The sequence below is a fragment of the Zonotrichia albicollis genome, chromosome 1 (genome assembly GCF_047830755.1).
Source record: "Zonotrichia albicollis isolate bZonAlb1 chromosome 1, bZonAlb1.hap1, whole genome shotgun sequence".
NCBI classification, from domain to species: domain Eukaryota; kingdom Metazoa; phylum Chordata; class Aves; order Passeriformes; family Passerellidae; genus Zonotrichia; species Zonotrichia albicollis.
The window spans coordinates 27563895-27583871 of record NC_133819.1 but is presented as its reverse complement, the minus strand read 5'-3'; the positions used below and the strand labels follow the sequence as shown (position 1 = coordinate 27583871).

The 19977-nt window shown below is 35.6% G+C and overlaps 1 protein-coding gene across 1 annotated transcript in view; it reads left to right on the top strand.

Annotated features, from left to right (window-relative positions):
- The window catches only part of THSD7A (thrombospondin type 1 domain containing 7A), a 267196-nt gene that overhangs the window by 168810 nt on the left and 78409 nt on the right, over window positions 1–19977 (top strand). The window contains exons 8-9 of the mRNA XM_014273675.3: window positions 4801–4956; window positions 7342–7545. Coding sequence (XP_014129150.2) covers window positions 4801–4956; window positions 7342–7545 — 360 coding nt within the window. The remainder of the gene's footprint in view (window positions 1–4800; window positions 4957–7341; window positions 7546–19977) is intronic.

Here is a 19977-nt window from a genome sequence, read left to right as displayed (position 1 = left end):
TTTATCCTCTGCCTATTTAATGCAAACACACAGCCATGCACTTCAGGGAAAACAACAGCCATACACATCAGGAAAAACAACGTCAATATGCAAATCCTATGTAATAACATTTTGTCCAGGGCTGGCCAAACAGCAGACTAGCAAGATTCCTGCTGTGGTTTAAAGGTACTCTCAAACTTGCCGTGGAGGTAGAGTTTGTGGGGAATGTTAATGCCAACATCCATTTCAGCGTGACTGCTCAGATCAGTAGGGTGTGACTCCTGAGCTCTGCAGCCCCACATCTGTATTTATTAAAGAAGCTTTCAAGCCTCTTTGTTTTATGCAAATCAGCTCTGCCCAAGGGCTTTTAGTAAATCGCCTCTGCTGAACAAAGTTTAGATGCCTCTGCCGCAGTGTGAGCTACAAAAACCTCCCAGCTAAGGAGAGGTAACAATAAGACCAGTGGCAGCTTACTGTTCAGAATGATGATTAGGATTTTGGTAGGCTGTGAAGTCTCGCCAGATTAGGCGTGTGTGAAATTTACCCTTATCAGACTGTGACAGGAATACATGGAGTCCATCAGGAGGTAATCTCTGCAGGCTCCTGAAAGCTGATTAAAATGTAACTAGTCTTTGGATGCATAAACATGAGAACAGTTTTTCAAGAGCTCAGACTGGGGGTGAAGTGGATCTTAGCTTAAAAAGGAGCTCTGGGCTGTTTCCACGATAGGGGACAGATTTTCAGAAGAGGTGCTGCTCTGCTCTGCTCATCCTCCTTCTCTCTCCAGTCATAAAATAGAAAATTATGAGTAATTTGAAGATGGGAAAAAGCCAGGGCACACACCCACCAGATTATGCTGTGGGGAAACGCCTTCATCTCAGTGTAGTTTACTGCTGGTTGTAGCAAATGCTGTCTTGGTAAGGCTGATTTAAAGACCTCCCTTCTCATATTCTCATGGTGGCGTTTCCCTGTTATTTCAGAAAGTCAGTCACAGAGCAAGTCGAAGGCTAGTGCTGCACCTCTGCTATCAATCACTTTTGAAATAACAGGTAGGTAAATTAAAGCCTCCAACCTGAATTTTTGGTTAGAATATGCAAAGGAGGTGATGCCCTTTTGGGGGACCTTGTTTGCTATAGTGTACGTTTAACATGTTTATGTGCTCTGAAATAGTTAAATGGATTTGAGCATTCTCAGGAAATTTCAGATCAGTTTGAAAGTGACAGGCCAAAATTGAAGCTAAGGAAGCTTATAAACCAGTTGGGATGCTGGACCAGTTCCCTCCTCCACTCCTGAACCATTTTAGCTAGTGACTGCTTTTCCTCTCACTTCTGAGCATCAGGAATTGTATTTCAGCTTCCATCATAGCTGCTGTTTCCAGTCCCTTCCATAGATTTAAAGCATCAAGTTAGGCCTCTGGTAAGAATTTGAACTTCTAATACTGAGCTGAAGCAGAATTCCTCACAGTACTCAGGTCAGTAGGAAGAAGAAGGAGCATTTGTTGTAGCAGTTAAGCCGTGACAATCAAGTTCCTGAAGGCCACAGTCATACTGCCATTTGCTTGCCACTGACTTGAATTGTTTCATCTCTGTTCATCTACTTAACTGGTTTAGTCATGAAGTTTCTCTTACTATATGAGGTGGACTGTTTCATCTTATTCCGAGTACCTTTAAAACCCTTGATGTAGAATAAAGAGGAGGAAAGTTCCTTTATGGGCATAAATTTATTCTACATCTGCAAATACACATTTGTTGCCTTATTAAACACAGGACTGCTTACATGCATGGAATTGTGCCATTTCTCAGAGCATAAGGTTCTGAACTATCTAATGTTTTTTTGATGAGAGAATTCAGCATTATAGAAAATGAGAAGAAAATGTTGTTTACTTGTTGGCCATAATGTGTTTTAGGCTTGGGTTTTTCTTGGGATTTTTGAGTGAGAGTACGTGGAGAAATTTCTTTGTGTTGTTTGCTATGAAACCAGTGTGGCAAAGGACCAGAAAGAGAAATATGAAATTGTGTCTGCTTATACTGATACAGTCACATACAAATTCAGTCTCCTTGCTAGCCTGGTCATTACTGGGCAGTAATCTCCTGAGAGTCTTTAGAGAAAGATGGAGAGTTTTATGTATTGATAAGTGTAGCAAATGCATAAAAGTAGAACTGTTCTTTTTCTTTTCAGTTGTTTTTAAAATGCAGTAATTCAAGGAGGTGTTTTCCAATGATATAAAATATATTCAGCTAAAATTTCCTAATATAGAACATTATTTCAGGAATGGATAATTGAATCTTACTTTATTTTTTAAGTTACTAGCCTCAAACCTGAAATTCCTTGAAAGCTGAATCTAATTGATTAGTTACACTGAAGGAGAAAGAGAGATTATCAAAATGTATTATCTTTTCTTTCTAATTTTGGTCCAAAATTTGGTCAAATTTCACATAGATCTTGTAGTATTACACACAATCTAATTAACATTCAGCATTATTTCCAAGGAATAAAGAATAATATTGCTGACACACAAAAGTATGAAAGAACAGAGATAAGACAAGGTTTAAAACTGTAAATATATGCATCCAGTATCATCTTATGTCAGTGTCTTTGCTAAACAATACACGTCAAAGCCTATGCTCGGTCATACTTTTGTGATGCTGAAAGAAATTAATTTAAATTCATGGGAACAAGATGGTCATAAGATGCCCAGACACAGCTGTTTTCTTTTACTGTCATCTCAGGAAAAGAATTTTGAGTAATCCTGCATGAAATTCATCCTAAGTGCTCAGTTTAATAACCTGAAATAAAACTTTTCTGTCCTATGGTTGAATTGTTTTGTTGTAAAAACAAAATATAAGAGATTGCATTTATACATCACTTAGTGTCTAAACACAGCATTTGGAAAGCATTTTGCTTTATATAAAGATTCATTGTTACCTGTGATATGAAAAAACTGCTACTGCTAAAAGCTTCCCAATGAAAGATCTTTTTTATTTTTCTGAGTAAAATTCCCTGAACTACTGTGATGATAAGTTTTTTATCATGGTGAAGGATAGAGATAAAGCATGGAATTCCTCAGAGCACTTCCTCTATTCCCTGAAGCAAGACTGTCTCAGGGGTGTGATTGGCCCTTAATTTCAACTGTCTCACTTGGGCAATTCCCCAGTTAAATAAAGGTTAAAAATGTATGGACAGCAATTACTTACTCTTTTTCTTTTTTTATTAGAAACTATTTAATGCAAATTACACGGGCAAACTATGTTTACTTATATCCATTTTCTACACCAAATAGGCATATTATGTTGAGTATCATGCATGCTCATTGTGTATGTCAAAATTACTCTAAAAATCAATAATATGTCATAAAAATTAATTTCAACATACCATTATGCAAATGTTGGAATATTAGGCTTCTTATTATTTTATTTCAAGAGATTGGTAAGCTAGTAATCTTAAAGTTTTACATGGTGTTGCTTCATTATGTGGAGCAACACGGTGAAAAACTGTGCCAAAGGAGGCAATATTGAAAACCAGAATAGAATAAGGATTTTTCATTTCATTTTCCCTTTAAAAAAGTGAGAATTGGATGCTTTTTCCAAAACTGTAAAGATCATCTGCTGAGAAATCTGAATGGAAAGACATACACACATGTCTACAAGATTGACTGCACTTTAACAGCCTGGTGTTTACTTTCACATTCCTAAGTGGTTATTGATCTCATCTTTCAGACAGATATTTTGTCATATACTGTATCTATTTAATCTGAGAGTCTTTCAATCCAAAGTGGTGGCAAAATTAATGAAGTGACTTCCCACAGGAAAAAAAAAAAACTGAATAGAAGGAGAGTGCTTTAAGTTAAGGAATTTTATGTTTCCTCAATCAACCAAAGTAAAGTAATGTGGCAGACTTCTAGCAGATATTCTCTGTTTACTGTAATATTTTGTCAAGTCCTGTATTATGAAAGGGAATGAAAATCTTGCTTTCAATTAAATAGTACATTTTCAATTTGAGTTCTGTGCCTTACTCTGGCACCTTGTAGAATTTTCCCATTACTTGTACTATTCAAAAGAATAAAGTATGGAAGGGGAAGGGTGATTTCGGTTATTGGTTTTTAAAGAACAGAAAAGTCTGCCTTCACATGTGTCTCTATAGATTAATAACACTTTAAAAACTAAATTGTCTTGTGCAGTTTTTACAACTACATATGTACATGATCTATAGATATTTATCAACACATATAGAGTAAATGCAAAGCATATATATAGCTGAAACAAAGCCTTTCTTGAGCTAAAGTTGCTGCAGCACAAATCTTACTGCTGAGTGTGCACTTGATGGTCGTTAAAGAAAAAAGTTTTTGCCAAAATTTTAGCTGTGTTTCAGGTTAAAGCTTAAAAATAATCTTTTAAATATTAATTACCAGGTCTTTGAAGTTGTAGTATCATATAGCTTACATATACCAAGTGCAAAGGGGTTTATGCAGCTTTGTGTTCAGTTTCTTAAAAGAAGAAGTAATGAGATACCAGGACACAAATTTATGTAGAATGCAAAGTGAAAAATTATTATGCTGGTATAATTTACCCCTCAAAGGAAAGGACTGGGTCTGAGGGGATGCTGCAATATCTACAGTCTCCCTGTCTCCACATAATGGGATTTGACTTTGTTCATGCAAAGAGTAAATTGACTTCCATTCAACTTTTTTCAAGGCAGGCAATTTTCCATCACGTCATCCGAATAAAATTATGAAATACAACCTTTCTGACTAAAGGATGGTTCTGTCCACTTGGAGCTAAGGATCATGACCAGTGACATATGAGAAATATTTTGTTTTGACAGCTTCAAGGCCAGTAGACCGTAAACTGTGTACAGGACCTCTTCCCAGCACCTCCCAGCTGTGCCACATTCCCTGTCCTACAGAGTGTGAGACCTCGGCATGGTCAGCCTGGGGACCATGCACCTATGAAAGCTGTGATGACCCTCAGGCCAAGAAGGGTATGTAACAATTCAGCAGAGCCTTTTAATGGTGATATTTACTATTCCTAAATAAGTCACTAGGTTATGCAAGCTCACAAAATTTTGTGCCAAGAAGTGTATATCTAGTGCCTCTAGGCATCAAAATAGTCATTGAATTAGGACTACATTTGACATCACTGTTACCCTAAAGGTAGCAAAAATGCAGCCTGTTTACTAGGCTCTCAAGATCAGTTTGGGTTTTTGCAGGTCAATTCCAGTTTCAAACCTTCCTCTCAGATTGAAAGGGATACAGTTTGTGTGTTCAAATCACAGCTTTGGCGCTGTCACAAAAGGAGGACAGAAGCCTCCTTTGAGGTATGTGGTGTACAAGGCAATCAGAGATTTACAGTTCAGTAATAGCTTAGGAATTCACCATTAGACCGTAAATCATGATCTGGCAAAGAGATGGCACCATTCACTGTTGATACGTGATGCTGTTTTACTTATGCCATATGTGTTGGTTTCAAATTCAGCATGTTTTACAACTTATTGCCATGCAGAACAGATTGTAGTAACCTGACATCAAAATAGAAAAGCAAGAATACAGTGACAGGGACCTCATGTTAGAAGTCTGTGGGCTTCTGGCTGCAAATGAGAAAAACTGGCCTAGTCATTGCTGCAAAGTGATTATGTGATAAAATTGGGAATACGGACTTGGTTTCTTGGTTGAAAACAGTTGTAAGAAAGGGCATACACATATGTCCACTGGAAGGAGGAACTGTGATTACTGTGTTTGCTTAACTGGATATTTCTGGCATACTGCTAGCTGCACTTCTGTCTGGGCAGCAGTAATAAAAGTTTTACAAAGCTGTTCATTAGAACTCTGACCCAACCTCGATCAGTTCAAGAAGGAAAAAGCAGTTCAGTTGTGCAAGTCTATCAGATTAAGTCTCGTCTGAGTACAGCTGTCAAATAGTCTGTTATTTCTGTTGCTGTTCCATCACTGAAAGATTTGCTATGTTTTCAGGGGTAAAGTTTAGGTTTGTGAGACTGAATTGGACATCTGTCTAATAGAAGTACATTAGGATGCACTTTGTGCAAGTCTTTATTCCTACACACATGAGCAGGCATCTTTTCTCAACTGCCAATGTTTCTCTCTTGTCTGGAAATTCTCACATTTTATTTTATAATTGCATTGACAGTTGTTCTGAGAGAATGATGTGAAAATTGTGCAGGCACTCCCACTTTTAGCAACATGTCTGTCTACATATTTCCAGGTCATTTGCATCCTTTGTTGCTGTAGATATTGGAGTTCTTTATTTTTGAAATTGTATCAGCCTTTTGTGTCAGGCTTGCTAAACCTTTTGCACATAATTTGGCTGAAGTCTTCAGTCTAGAAAAAAGAAGAACAAACAGCAACTGAAGATAAATGGAACAGTATTTTTAAAGTAAATGCTTACTATAATTGAATTAAGAGGCATATCTTCAAAGAATCAGTTCTTGCACATGTGTGCAAAAACTCTCCTGTTCAGTTTCTGTCTTGGTAGAAATGACAGACTACATTATATGTAGTATTTTATAAAAAATATATATATATAACTAGCTTGCCTGATTACTGATATAAAATAAAAGAGATTGTGAAAAGATGTGAAAAGACAAACTATTTCTTGAATCCATTTAGTGTGGTTAGGTTTTTCTGACTGCATTTAATCTGTTTTTTTTTTCAATGAGCCATCCTGAAAGGAGAGAGTGGATTGCTTTTTGTTGCTGGCATTGGCCCAGTAGATGACACAGTGCATAAATGTCCATCAGTTTGTCCATTCCAAATTGAGTTTAGGTAATCTTAAGGAAATTTCTAGATGCTTGCAACGAAATATTACTGAAAATGTATTCACAGGTTTATTTTGAGCTTATTTTCCTGCTTTTATTTTTCTCAGAATTTGTCTTCTTATTATTATGTTTTATTTTGGAGGATTGGAGAAGGAGTGAGTGTTTGTAAGCTGATTTCACTTGATAGTCCATTTCTGTTGGAACATACCTGAGAAAAAACCAAACAATTTATTTGAGAAAATGGTGACCCAACAATGTAGTCAAGATTTATAAAATGAGATGGATCTTGCATGAGTGGTGCTCAGGAAATGGTCCTGTCTCCTTGCTGGAGTCTGCATGACTGTGATAAACAGGGGTTAAGGCAAAGCCTCCTGAGCCTGAGGAGGCTCAAAACATTGAAACTTGTGAAATTTTATCTCTAGTCCTTCTTTATTGGGTTCTTCTACCCAATTATCTGAAGTGCATTGTTCTGCTGAGTGTCTGTGGTATGTTTTACAGAGAAGACAAACAGAACTGTTCACTCAGGTGTAGACAGATAAAAAGTGCTTCACTTCACATTTTAGAGTTAAATTGTTATTTTCATGGGCATTTCAGGCTTTAAACTAAGGAAACGTCGCATCACCAATGAGCCTACAGGAGGAACGGGAAACTGTCCTCACCTTTTGGAAGCCATCCCATGTGAAGAGCCCTCTTGCTATGACTGGAGAATCACGGGGCTGGAGGAATGCATTCCTGACAATGAAAAGCCATGTGGCCCTGGCACACAGATTCCTGTTGTCGTCTGCGTCAACAGCGATGGTAAGATGGATGCTTTTCCCTACAGCCCACGCCAGCCAGAGGGAAGACGCTAAAATGGGGTCCAAAAGGGTATCAGTTGTTGTTCTCAGCTTTCTTGATCCTTAAAACCAAGCTGTCTGGAATAGATATAAATGTCCATTAATACTGGAGAGGAAGAGTAGGACTTCTAGTTGCTCTAGGACCAAGCTCCTTCACTGTGCACGGCTTCAAAGCTTCACAAAGTGACTTAGAGAAAATTAAATAGAAAACAGCTACTGTTTGCCAATGGATCAGATTCATGCCTGCAGTGGCTTGACTGAATTCCCTGATGTAATCCCACTAACAAAGCTGATCCTCTGAGCCTAGAAACAAATAAAATGTGAGCAAAGTAAGATGCATTGCAGTAAGTGTAGCTGGAAGAAAAGTAATAATATGTTTATTAAAAAGGATGGTTTGATGAGCGTTACAGAGTTGGGTTGACAGTCCAAGCCGTCTTGCTTCTTCAAAAGGTCAAAAAAAATACAACCATTATTCAATTATCTTCTGTGAGACAAAACAGATCTTGCATGACACAGTCATAAAAGCCAATTTTGAAAGCTGCTTACAGAATACTTTAATCTACGGAAGGTTCATGAATTACTGCTGAGAGAATAGTCTTTATTCATTAACAATATTATAGTCTAGAGCAGCAGATAAATTAAAATAATTGTATTGACTGCAGTGTAGTATGGTAAGCAGCTTCTTAGTTCCAACAGAGAATTAAGTAAGAGGACACCTCTGATGAGTGTTAACAGCTGCAAAAAATATTTTGAAATTAGATCAGTCAGAAGTAATAAGAACTGATTATAGAGATATTTAAATCTTGAGCTTTTCTTCTGAAGACTTTAGATTGTAATTGAGTTTTGGGGATTAATTTGAAATGCTTAGAGTTATAATGTTATTTTTCTGCATACACCTAAGAGAACTAGTAACCATCTTTACAGCTCAGAAAGAGATTAGCCTAGAATTACAATATTCAATCTACCATATTCTATGTCCTTAACTCAAAAAATTTCCCTTTGCAATTTGATAATTTCTTGGCAACAATACTGAAACTATTTGTACACATATTCAGATGAAAAATGACCTTTTCCTTGAAAATCAAAGTGTTTCCTAAATAATTGTGAAGACACAATAAAATCTGTAAAACAAAAAGACTATATTTGCATTACTAGATTATGGTTAGTTTGGCTGGCCTTTATTTTGGGGAATTGTGTTTTCTCATACATCTAACAAGATTTCTTTCTAAACTGTAATTTTTTAATTTATATTGACTATAGTTTATTGTATATTTGGAGCATGCAATTGATCCATTAAACTTTGAGATTTTTATGTATATGATATTTTCTATTGAAGCTTACAGAATTTGCTCTTGGCACTTCATGGGCTTTGGTTTTGGCCAAATTTGACTTTGAAGACTTGTGTTTAACTTTATTACTCCCAGTATTGTTTTTTTGTCTCTCTTTCTGAATTATATTTTGCTGTAAATATATGGCCTTATACATTGCCTATATCAGTAATCTGCCTCAGAAAGAGTGAGAAGTCAGGATTTGGCCTGCCAGTCTTTAAGATTGAAGAGATGTGCGCTTAGCTTCAAAGAAAGGAGAAAACAAATTGTAATTATGTCTTGTTTTGTAAAGATCTGATAATCCAGCTGTCCAGTCACAAAAATACGAGAGAATGCAAAAGCAATGGAGAGTAATGTAATAAATTGCCCCAGGTCTTTTGAAATTCCTTCTTTGAAATTCCATCCTTTAGTAAACAATCTTCTGTGTACTTTACCAGTAATACCAAGTGTCTTCTGCTTCACTCTCTCCTGAGAGGGATTAGTATGTTGCAGTAGAAGCAAACAAAGACCCACCAACCTCAGCAATCTCCCCCCAAAATTGACTCTGCTCAAACATGTTATTACTTTGCCTCCCACAGCACCAACCCACTGGAAATCCTGTAGACAACTCTTAAATACTTTCTAAACACCACCACCTCTTCCCAGATAATTCCCATCTAGTGTTTTGGCCTCCTACCCTGGCAGTCAAGAAAATCTCGATGGTGTCCTTCAACCAAAGTTGTAGGCATCTAGATTCTGCTCTGCAAAATACAAGAGAGAAACACTTTGCAGTCAGGCAAGTCTTGCTTCAAGCCCCACAGCTTCAGGCTAGTTCCAGTAAAATAAAGTTTAGAGAATGCTACTCTTCACTGTCGAAACATTATGGTTTAAATTATTAATCGTAAGGAATTTGTGATATTCATTGTTCTTTGAGCACATCTTGGGGAAGACTGCACTGACTGTCAGTTAAATACTGTACCTTTATTAACAGGGCACATAATTTGTATAATAATCATGTATTCCTATATTTTTGACCTTAGTAGCACACAGGGAATTTAATTTCAGTTTTACAGATAAAAGGGACCACAAAAGAAAACAGTACTGAAATCATTAACTATTGCATGAGATTGGTGTTCCTCAAACTAAACTTTGCTTGACAATGTTGTCTTCCATCTCTTTAAGTGATCTTCTTCTTATTATTATCAGGTATTAAGCCAACCTTAAATCTTTAAGTGCTTGGATAGTAAAGGTTGAAATGAAGGGACTTAAATGTATCCAAAAAAAGAGCATATTGTGCCCTTGCCTTCTGCTTTATAAAATGAAAAAGGCTGATATTTCAGACTAAGCACTGTACCCTAGATGGATAAAGCTCTGTAGCTTTAATGTAAAATAAACCCAACACTGATTTGTAGCTTCTCTTTCTGTGCACCATTGCATCATATCATATCATATCATATATATCTTAAGCATGATTAATTGGGATAATATATCTTGACCTGGATGTTTGGCTTCTCAGATAGAATCAAGCAGCAATGTTTGTGAAGTTGTTTCATATAATTGGAATTAGCTTTTCTCTTCATTTTGGTGTTTAGATAAGAGTCATTACAGCCTTTGAGAAAACAGCAAACAATAAGTTATCCTCCTATCTCATTGCTGGAGGCCTGTGATTGTCACTCTTTCCACAGTGGATGGCAGTAATCAGAATTTTCATTCATGCTGAAAAAACATGACATTCCCCAGGTTGTCATTGCAGAGGCTATAATTAACTTTGATGTATTTTATTATATAAATGGAACTTCAGTCTTCTACCATGGAAAGAACATTTTCTGAATAAGTGTTCTCAATAAATCTTCCAGGAAATTTTAAAAGAAGTTTTTTAGGTGAAAAAGACACCTTTTGGTTGTGGAAGCTCCCAGACATGACATAAAGTGATCAGAATTCATTCCTTGTATGCATAATTTTAATAATTAGACATCAGTTGCTCATTTTCCATTCTACACATTAACTTTTGGTAAGGATAGAATATTTTTTAAAAAATGAATTTATATTTATATTTTTGTTGTATATGTAACATATGCAAGGCATAAACACACATTCATGCACACCCACATCTATGTACATACTATCTCTTATTAAGTATATTAACACAGTTCACACACAGAAGAGTAATTTTAGAACAGATGAATTTGTTCTATTTCTCTGTAGCTATGACAGTCTGTGAAGAATACAGTTTCAAAAATATCTCTGCATTATTTAAAGTCCATAGTGGGAAAGCTGGCTGCTTCTCCACTTTGTTAACAGACATATTTATGCTACTCAAATGTAATAAGGAAATATAATTTCTGACATAAAAATCTGCAATATTAACTACTGATTAAATGCTTTAAAATGCTTGTTCACTTATTTTTTTTTATGTTTTCTTTGGGCTGAAGGCTGTAGCTCAGGTACTGGCATTGGCTGGCGTGTCCTTCTGATCCTCACACAGTCATCTCAAATGACTTGCTCATTTTCTAATTTAGATAATAATAAATATTAGAATTTAGATAATAGATATATATTAGAATTTAGATAATAAATGAAGATAATAATTTGGTTTACAGCCTTTATAGCATATTGGGCTTTCTACTGCTGCATGTGTTACTCCAGACAAAACAGATCTCACTTTTGAAACACAGATTTCTTCCAGATCTTATTGGAGTCACTAATTGTTGGTTACAGTAGCTCTACAGGGGACAGACAGGAGTGGACTCTTCTGCCTCACAGCTGAGAGTCACTTGCCTTGGAAGAGGGAGCCATGGCAACATCAAGGCTCTTTGTGTATATGCAAATTCCTAGAACTCTATGAAGCAGCAGGATTGCTGCTGAAGTTGTGTAGGGAGAGGTGCATGCTGATGTAGCTCAGTGCCACAAGGTCCTTTCTGGCACCTGTATGGAGGTGGGTGACACAGGTCCGGTTTTTCTGAGACTGACACCACTGGCATCAGTATTTTCTGATGCAAATGTCTCTAATACTGGAGGCAAAGCAGTAGTGCTGGTATCAATTAAAAGACATAGAAGGTAGATTGGTCTGTTTGATTTAGAGACATAACAAACCAAATAGTTTAACTACTTTGTCAAGAGCTGAAAACACTATACTGAACAAAATGGAACAGAGGACATTTCTAGGACACTTGTCCTTTATCTGTGTTTATTCTCAGCTAGTGAGACTAACAAAAGACACCATATTTCAGCAATAAAACCTCCTATGTTTTATTTACCTTACTGTTTTTCTCAAGAGTTAGAGAAGCTGAAATACCTCTTCTCTTATTTTTGTTAAATTTTACTTTAAAGTAAATCTTACAAAATTTTTTCATCTAATTTAACTTTTCTTCTATAATTTCCTGATCAATATCTCAATTTCCTTCCTTAATTTTTTGGCTGGGGCTTTATATCCTCTTACCATAAGCAGGTAATGAAATATGTCAAATAAATTTCAGGAAAAGCTGAAGTTTCGCTGGTGCAACAATTTTTATTTAAGTTATTTTGGCTGGTTTCAGAATTGGGTCTTTCTGTATATTTACGGTTTGAATCAAATGCTGAGGAGTCTTCTGGTCGTCATTTATTTTCATGATGGGAAGCAATAAGAGATTCAGTAGACCTGAGCATAGACATTTTATAGGTGTGCCCATATGTAAAGAATCTATTTTTCTGACATTTCTATTGAACAGCTTTATGCATTTGATGAAGAAACCATCAGACTAGTTGGATTTTATTATGATTATTTAGAAAAGAAAATACGACTTTGTGTCGCTTTATGACTTAGTTCTTTATAAAGAATGAAGAGCCAGATTCAAGTTCAAATTACATTGAATTATTCAGTTATGCCTGTAAGAAAACCCAGATCAAAATCTGGTCAATGCTCAGCAGTCAATTAGCAGAAAAATACAGTAGCTAATGACAGTTCCTTTGAGCTCATAGTGCCTTTTGCTTACAGGAACTTGGTTATGTTGGCATTAGTCATCATTTCCCAATATTTGTTTCCTAGCTAATATCATAATAGCAATGTTTTAAACTGTTCTTTGCTGCTGACAGCTTTCTGAATGTCCATCTGAGGCATTTAAATCAAATCTAAAATGTATACTCTGTTCCTCAGTGTAAGTACATAGGCTAAGAAACTTATACCAAAGCTTTTCCTTCCTTTCCTTTAATTTTTCTGCTGAATATGTTTCTTGGATGCTTGGTATATTTACAAATTTCTTAGTGAAATAAACAATTTCAATAAAATAAATTGAATTTAAAGGACTTTAAAACTGACACTGTCAGGCCATTATATTTCACACCATTGGATTTTTAAGGCATTTATTTAAAAAATGTTTTATTTAATATAAAGGAACATAAGGAAAAACAAGATTACAGTATACTGCTTAAACTATCTCTAAGTCTCGGAATAGTTTGATAATTGATAACTCTTCTGTCAATAAAAAGTCACATTTAATTGATGACACCAATTCCTTTTTATCTCTCATCTTGATATTAGACACGTCACTACTGAGTTTCATAAAAGAATGAATGCTTTTAGTATTTATGTAACATGTAGTAATTTAATTATATGGAAAGAATAAAATACATAACTTTTTTGTCCCTGTCTTTAATAGTTTGCCTGAAGTTTGATGTGATGATTTCACATTTAAAGAGATAAATAAAACAAAACCAATGTTCCATCTGCATAGTCAAATAAACATTAGCACTTAGTGCATCAGGCCCTTGTTTCCAATTTATCATATGTGTTTGAAGATGGAGTTGCACATGGTATGGACAATGTCTAATGAGACATTAATGTCCACAACTAATATAATTAAGGTAAAAACAGGTAGGCCAACCTAATTACCAAAGTCTTTGTCTAGTGTAACAGATCATAATGTGGCTGTCTGGTCAGACAAGTTTGATGTATTTTGACCAGTTTACTTCTAAAATGTAATGTTGCATTACTGTAAAAATTTTGGACTTCTAAGAGTAGAGGCTGCTGGAGTGGCAAGTGCTAGTATTTTTTAAATGGATCTAAGAGAGTGCAATGTTTTATATAATCCATATTATTAGTATCTTTATTTTGTTTTTGATGGCACACCAGTAAGATAACTGCAAGAACTTCATGTGACTAAATTGGAGGGGAGGGATTTTGATGCATGCATTGTGATTTGTGTAATATTCAGCAATGCAGGAACCCAATTCTGATTAGACTCCAAGGTTCATCATGGTAAGAATGCAGAGAGGGATAATGGTAGATATACTTTATAGCAATTGGAATTTCTTTAGGAAGGTCAATTTAATGTGGTACAGTTTTTCCATTTATTACTTCAAATTAGGCTATTATGAGGCAAGAAAGAAAAAGGAGGTTAAGGAGTTATGGATGGATTATGGAACAGGATTTCTAGAACTGTATTGAACTCCTTTGGTTTTGGGTTTGTGTGTCAACTTGTTAACTCCCTAAAACATACCCAGAAAATATTTGAAATATTTTTAAAAAACTTATTTAGAAGAGGCAATTTTGCATCTAATTCTGTTATATATAAAAATAATGCTATAGAGGTATGCATTAAGTACCACTTTCTCAGGAGATTATATGACACAGCACTAGTCATTTTTATCTTTATGATAAAATGTTCAAAGGCAGTATATTCTCACTAGGTTTGATGAGAGTCAGTTTTCCATCTGAGAAAATGTGGCACAGGCCTATTTATATTTTACAACAACTTGCATATTATGGTCCATTTTCTAGATAAATGTTGCCAAATTTCAAAGCTGTGAAACCACTGTGTTGATAAATGGTGAGGATAAAGGCCTCATCATGAGCTACTCATGTTGAGACAGAATAAATGGGAATTTTACTCTCAGTACTTCCAGCCTAGAGCAGCTCATTGTCTGACCTTTCTCATAGATCTTAATTTGTGTTGAGTACTGATTGAGGAAAAAATCACCCTTATCTGCCAAAAGATACTTGATTTCACAAGACAACTGCTCCAGTGGTCACTTAGAGCCTTAAGATGATACTTGTAATTTTGCAATTCTTGCAACTCTTGTGCACAGCACGAGCAACAGCTTCACTGGATACTTCAGAAACTTCGAAGTAAAACATGTGGAGACACAATGATTACTCAAAATTAAGGTCAATAATTGATACCAGTCTCTTCAGTGTTCCCAGTGATCTCTTTCAGATGCTGGAGTGCAGATAGTTTGTGACTACGTAGCCACAACCCCAGCAGAGGGAAATACAGATTTATACCTTGGACTTGGTGAAAAAAGGCAAGACAGGAGAATGAACTGCAATGTTCTGGCCAAAAAATTGGGTTGAAAGCTGGAGAAAGATAGGACTTGACCCTGGTTTCCCCCAGGGCAATTTCCTGAGACCATGTAAAGAACTCAAAGTTATAAAATGTCTCTACATGACAAGCATTAGGAATGAATTTGGTGAGGTATTTAATCTGCTAAGGGTCAGCCCTTGGGAGGATCTGACAAGCAGCTGGAAAGAATTTGGAGGTGTGGATGAAAAGGACAGTGAGGTGACAGACTACGAATAGTGTCTAGAAAAAATAAGGCTGGACAAGAAGCCAGAGAATGGGGAAGAAAAGAAAATTCATAACTTCTTGGGCTGGAATGCAATGAATTTTAGTCTGTTTCTACTTTGTCTCATGAGAACAGACACAGAAGCAGTTTCAAGCATCAGTGCAACACCCATGGCAGAAATACTATTTATCATTTGAATTCTGTTTTAAACTAGAAAACTGAAAAGAAATATTACATCAAAATTTCATATTTAAATTTTCAAAAGAAAGCCTTCAAGCATTAGGAAATTAAGTTTTCCAGTCCTTATGTGAATACATCAGAAAGAAGAATTTAACTGTGCCAACCTGACATTTTCTCCACAGAATCTGCCACTTATTTGTGAGACAGATATATCTTCTTTGGTGATTAAGTGGGTATTTTGTAGTAATGAATGCAATATCTGTGAAACAACTAACCTTAGTTGTCCTATTCTTCAGGGTTTAATTTTGCTCTGCTTTTGTTCAGCATCAGCAAAATATAAATAATGCTGACCTGCCACATCTGCAGTGTTCTGAAAATAATGCTGTGCTGGTGGGCGTCTGATAGTCATGACAGAAAGATCTTAGCAAAAATGCCAATTCTGTTTTAATAACACTTTTAATTAGTGTGTGGTAAATAAAACATTGGATCATGACTTGAAAAAGAGAATAAAACTAAAAATACCAAATAGCTCACCATTAAGGAGTTTCCAATCTGTGAACTGAAGGAGGAAGGGACCCAGTGGAAAAATAATAAGCATGTGATTATACAGTTAAAAAAACTGCATTATACAAAGACACCTTTCATTTTGGCATTTACTCTTTGGTTTCTTGATATAGTTTTGGGGGATTAACTTGTGGATTAAGTATGTAAATCTTGCCCTAGGAATTATCAGATGTGTGTTTCTAATTTTATTTAGACATCCTTTATTGGTGCTGATACTATTCTATGAATAGTAAATTGCTGCATTAACGTTTTCCAAAGAAAAGATATGAAGGAAAAATACATGAAATTTCTTGTTCTGGATGCCTCAGAATTGAGGTTTTTTATTTAAAGAGGGGAAGGAGAATAATTACATAAACTAGAAGCATCTTATATATTGTGGGAAGCTTCTAGAAAACCAGCAGGGAAGGAGAACCTTATTTTCAGGGTACCGTTTATTTCTATGAGTAGGTGTCAATCTACAATGAAATTTCTCAGGCTTCTGTGACTTCAGGACATTATCTTGCATAACTTATTAACAGAATGAAGAAGTTTTAATGTCTCTAAACTTGCAGATGTACTCCTGGAGGTTTTTTTGTTTATTTGTGACAATGCTATTATATTTCCTTCCACAGAGTAGGTTTGTGAGATATAGTGGCATTTACCTCTGGTTGTTTTCATGACAGCTCCTTCTCTGAATCCATACACGTAGAGGCTAGGAAAAAGAAAAAAGTCAAAAGGATGGGTTAGTTTTAGTCTTCTTGGGAGAAAGACTATGAAAATGTTTCCAAAAGAGAAGATTAATTCACAGTCTGAGCTCCCTAAAGGCATACTGTGCCTTCCACTCATAATGATTCGTTGCAAGGTGGATAAAAAGGTGTTCTCCAAAGACTGCATTTTATCTGCCAGTAGTAGGGCACAGACAAAAGCATCCATGAAATTAATTTAAAAACCATTTCTCAGAAATGTGTAAACATGACAGTGGCAGTGATCTCTCTTACACCTCTTGGGTCCTATGTTTTAACTGTGATTGAATTGAGCTGTCAGATTATATAGAGGGTGACAACTCTTTACTAGCTGCAGCTGGATGAATAATGCAAAGAAAATGTTTGCAATCATCTTTTGCCATATAAAATAATTTTTCTTATTCTCTTAAACCCCCTTTTGAGCTACATGTGTCTTTGTGTGGCAGGAGGTGTGACAATGTATATGAACGAACAGTTTTAAACTTGCTGCAAATTCACAGTATGGTAGTGAAATACTAGATAATTGACCAACTGAAAAATTCACTTAATATTCTGTCAGGTGCAGGCCATTAATCATTCACTTCATCTGTGAGGTAAGATTTTGCATTATAGAAAAGAATATCATTACTCTGTTGGTGTCCAAATTCTAGGAAAATACTGCACTGCTGAAGTATTTATAAAGCCATTTAGGATGCAACTTTTTGTAGTTTTTTAGCTTAAATGTATAAATTTATTAACCAAAGATAATGTTGGTGTTGAAAATGGGAAGCTTGAAGTTAGTGAAAGTATTGTGTCTTGAAAAACCAGGCCATTTAAGGTAGCTGCTGAAAATATGTAGATTAGTACCTTAGGGAATCATTGGAATGATTGTGGTGAGCACTGTGATTTTACAGACATTAGGGAACTGTCACATTGTTTTCGTGCTACTGCTTTTCTTGCCTATTATTTCCTTTGTATGCTTCTATTCCTAACTCATATCCCTAAAAGTTAGTCTAGTTCAGATCAGAAATATCAGCACATCAGAAATATCTTTTCTCATCAAACTGGTTTGAAGTCATTGACATTCCAGTGCCCTTCCCAAACTTGTTCTCCAGGTTATTTTGACATTACTGAATGGAGGGGGAAATGTGTAAAATAGCACTTACAATAAAATACCTGTGAAAAGGCTTTTACCTGTGAAATACTTTTAAAAGGCTACAGCAGTCTATGTGTCCATATACGATGAAATTAAAAATTTGCTGAGAGTACTCAGCAGTGAAAAAGTAGTAGAATAATTTTCAGTGCTTAATAAAACATGGAGTTTTTAAATAATCAAAAGGACACATTGCAATAAATGCATGTTGCGTTTTCAAATCCATGTATTTTAAATCCTACTGTTACCAGAATTCAGAGAACACCATCACTATTTCTAAAGCCCATGAAAAGACTTTTCTTGACTTTTAAACACAGTAGACCTTCTTTAACATTTTAAATGCAAATGGAGGAAGTTTTTTTAATCTTTTTTCTAGAAGTCATACTTGAACATATATTTTTCACTATATGAATTTTGACTTGATTGAGAAAAGTTTATGAGAAAAAACTGATCTTGGAACTAGCTAGCTAGTCTTGGAACAACCTGTATCTTTTCAAGGTGGCTTGGTGCTTTTGACAAGTGTTTTTAGAAATACAATGTGAATTTTCAAGTGATCTCATCCTCAAGGTTCTCACTGTCCTCTTTTTTCCTTTTAGCTCTGTCAGCACTTTTCCCCTCCTTTCCCCTTCCTGCTAAAATGGCCTATTGGTTTGACATATTGATCCCAGTTGGTCCCATGACTAATATTGATTTTATTCTCAATGGGACCGTAGCCTGTCATCAAACTTATTTTTTCTTTCATATCAAGATGACATTTGATTGGCTTATTTGACACTAGAAGGCAACTCTGCTTGGTTATGATCAATACACTTGTATTCTCTGTTCCTTATCATTCTCAGTAAGACTACATTAGCAAATGAACCATGAAAATGTTTCAACTACCTGTCAAGCAGTAGGAAAATTTTACTCCTGTTGTTAGGCAGTGTTTGGGTACTCTGCTGGAGACTTTATTAGAATTATTGAACTTCTATCCCTGTGGTACAAGTCTACTATAGCATCAAGTTAAAAGACCAGGAGATTTTCAGCTAAAGGCATATCATGTTTCAGTTTTTGTGTACTTTGCTTATATGCATGAAGGCACTTTCCAAAGTTGATCCAAATTAACTGCAAAAATAATTACTTAAACTATATTAAATGTGTCTGTAAATCCTCTTATTTGAAGTTAAAGTGTTCCTAATTTTATTTGTCAAGAATTTTCTCTTTCTGAGTAAGATACCCATACAAAATGTTAATACAGTTTAACTAATCTCCTTCAAAGTCCCAGTTTAATTAATTTGGATTAATTCTTCAGTATCCCTGTTTAGGTCAGGCTTTCTCACAGATACTGACTTTAGTAGTTCATTTACAGCCTATTTCATGCTATTGAATATTCAGTGCTATCAGAAGTAGTAAAGAATCAAAGAAGTATCATCTGTAGGAAGAGTTTTCCATTAGTCTATGATTCAAATTATACAAAATGTGCACTGAGTACTTTACAGGGTTGTGTCAGAGATAAAAAGGCTGTGTTACTTTTTGAACCATGGTTAGTGCTACAAGACGCCCTCAGTGTGCCTTTGTGTGTGTAGTGAAGGAACTTGCCTCATCTGCGTATCTATGTTTTTATTTTTTTTTTAGCTGAGATCCTTGGTAGCCAAGTGATTGCTGTATGTTGTATGCTTGGGGGAGCTGATACTGTGGCTTCTGTCACCCCCATCACTTAGAAATATAGAGAGAATTGGAAAAATCTTTTTCAACACTTTCTGAGCAAACTCAGGTTTTCAACCTGAATAAATCTAGCAAAATATGCTGAAAATTTAGAAAGGGCATGAAGGAATATGAGGTGAAGTTTCAAAGTGGTTACTAGAAATCTTAAGATGGCAAAAAGAGAATAGCTATTTTTCACTTTTCTCAATCTCATTGAGTAAAGGAGTCAAGCCCAAATAAGTTTTCCTTTTCACAGAAAAAAAGTG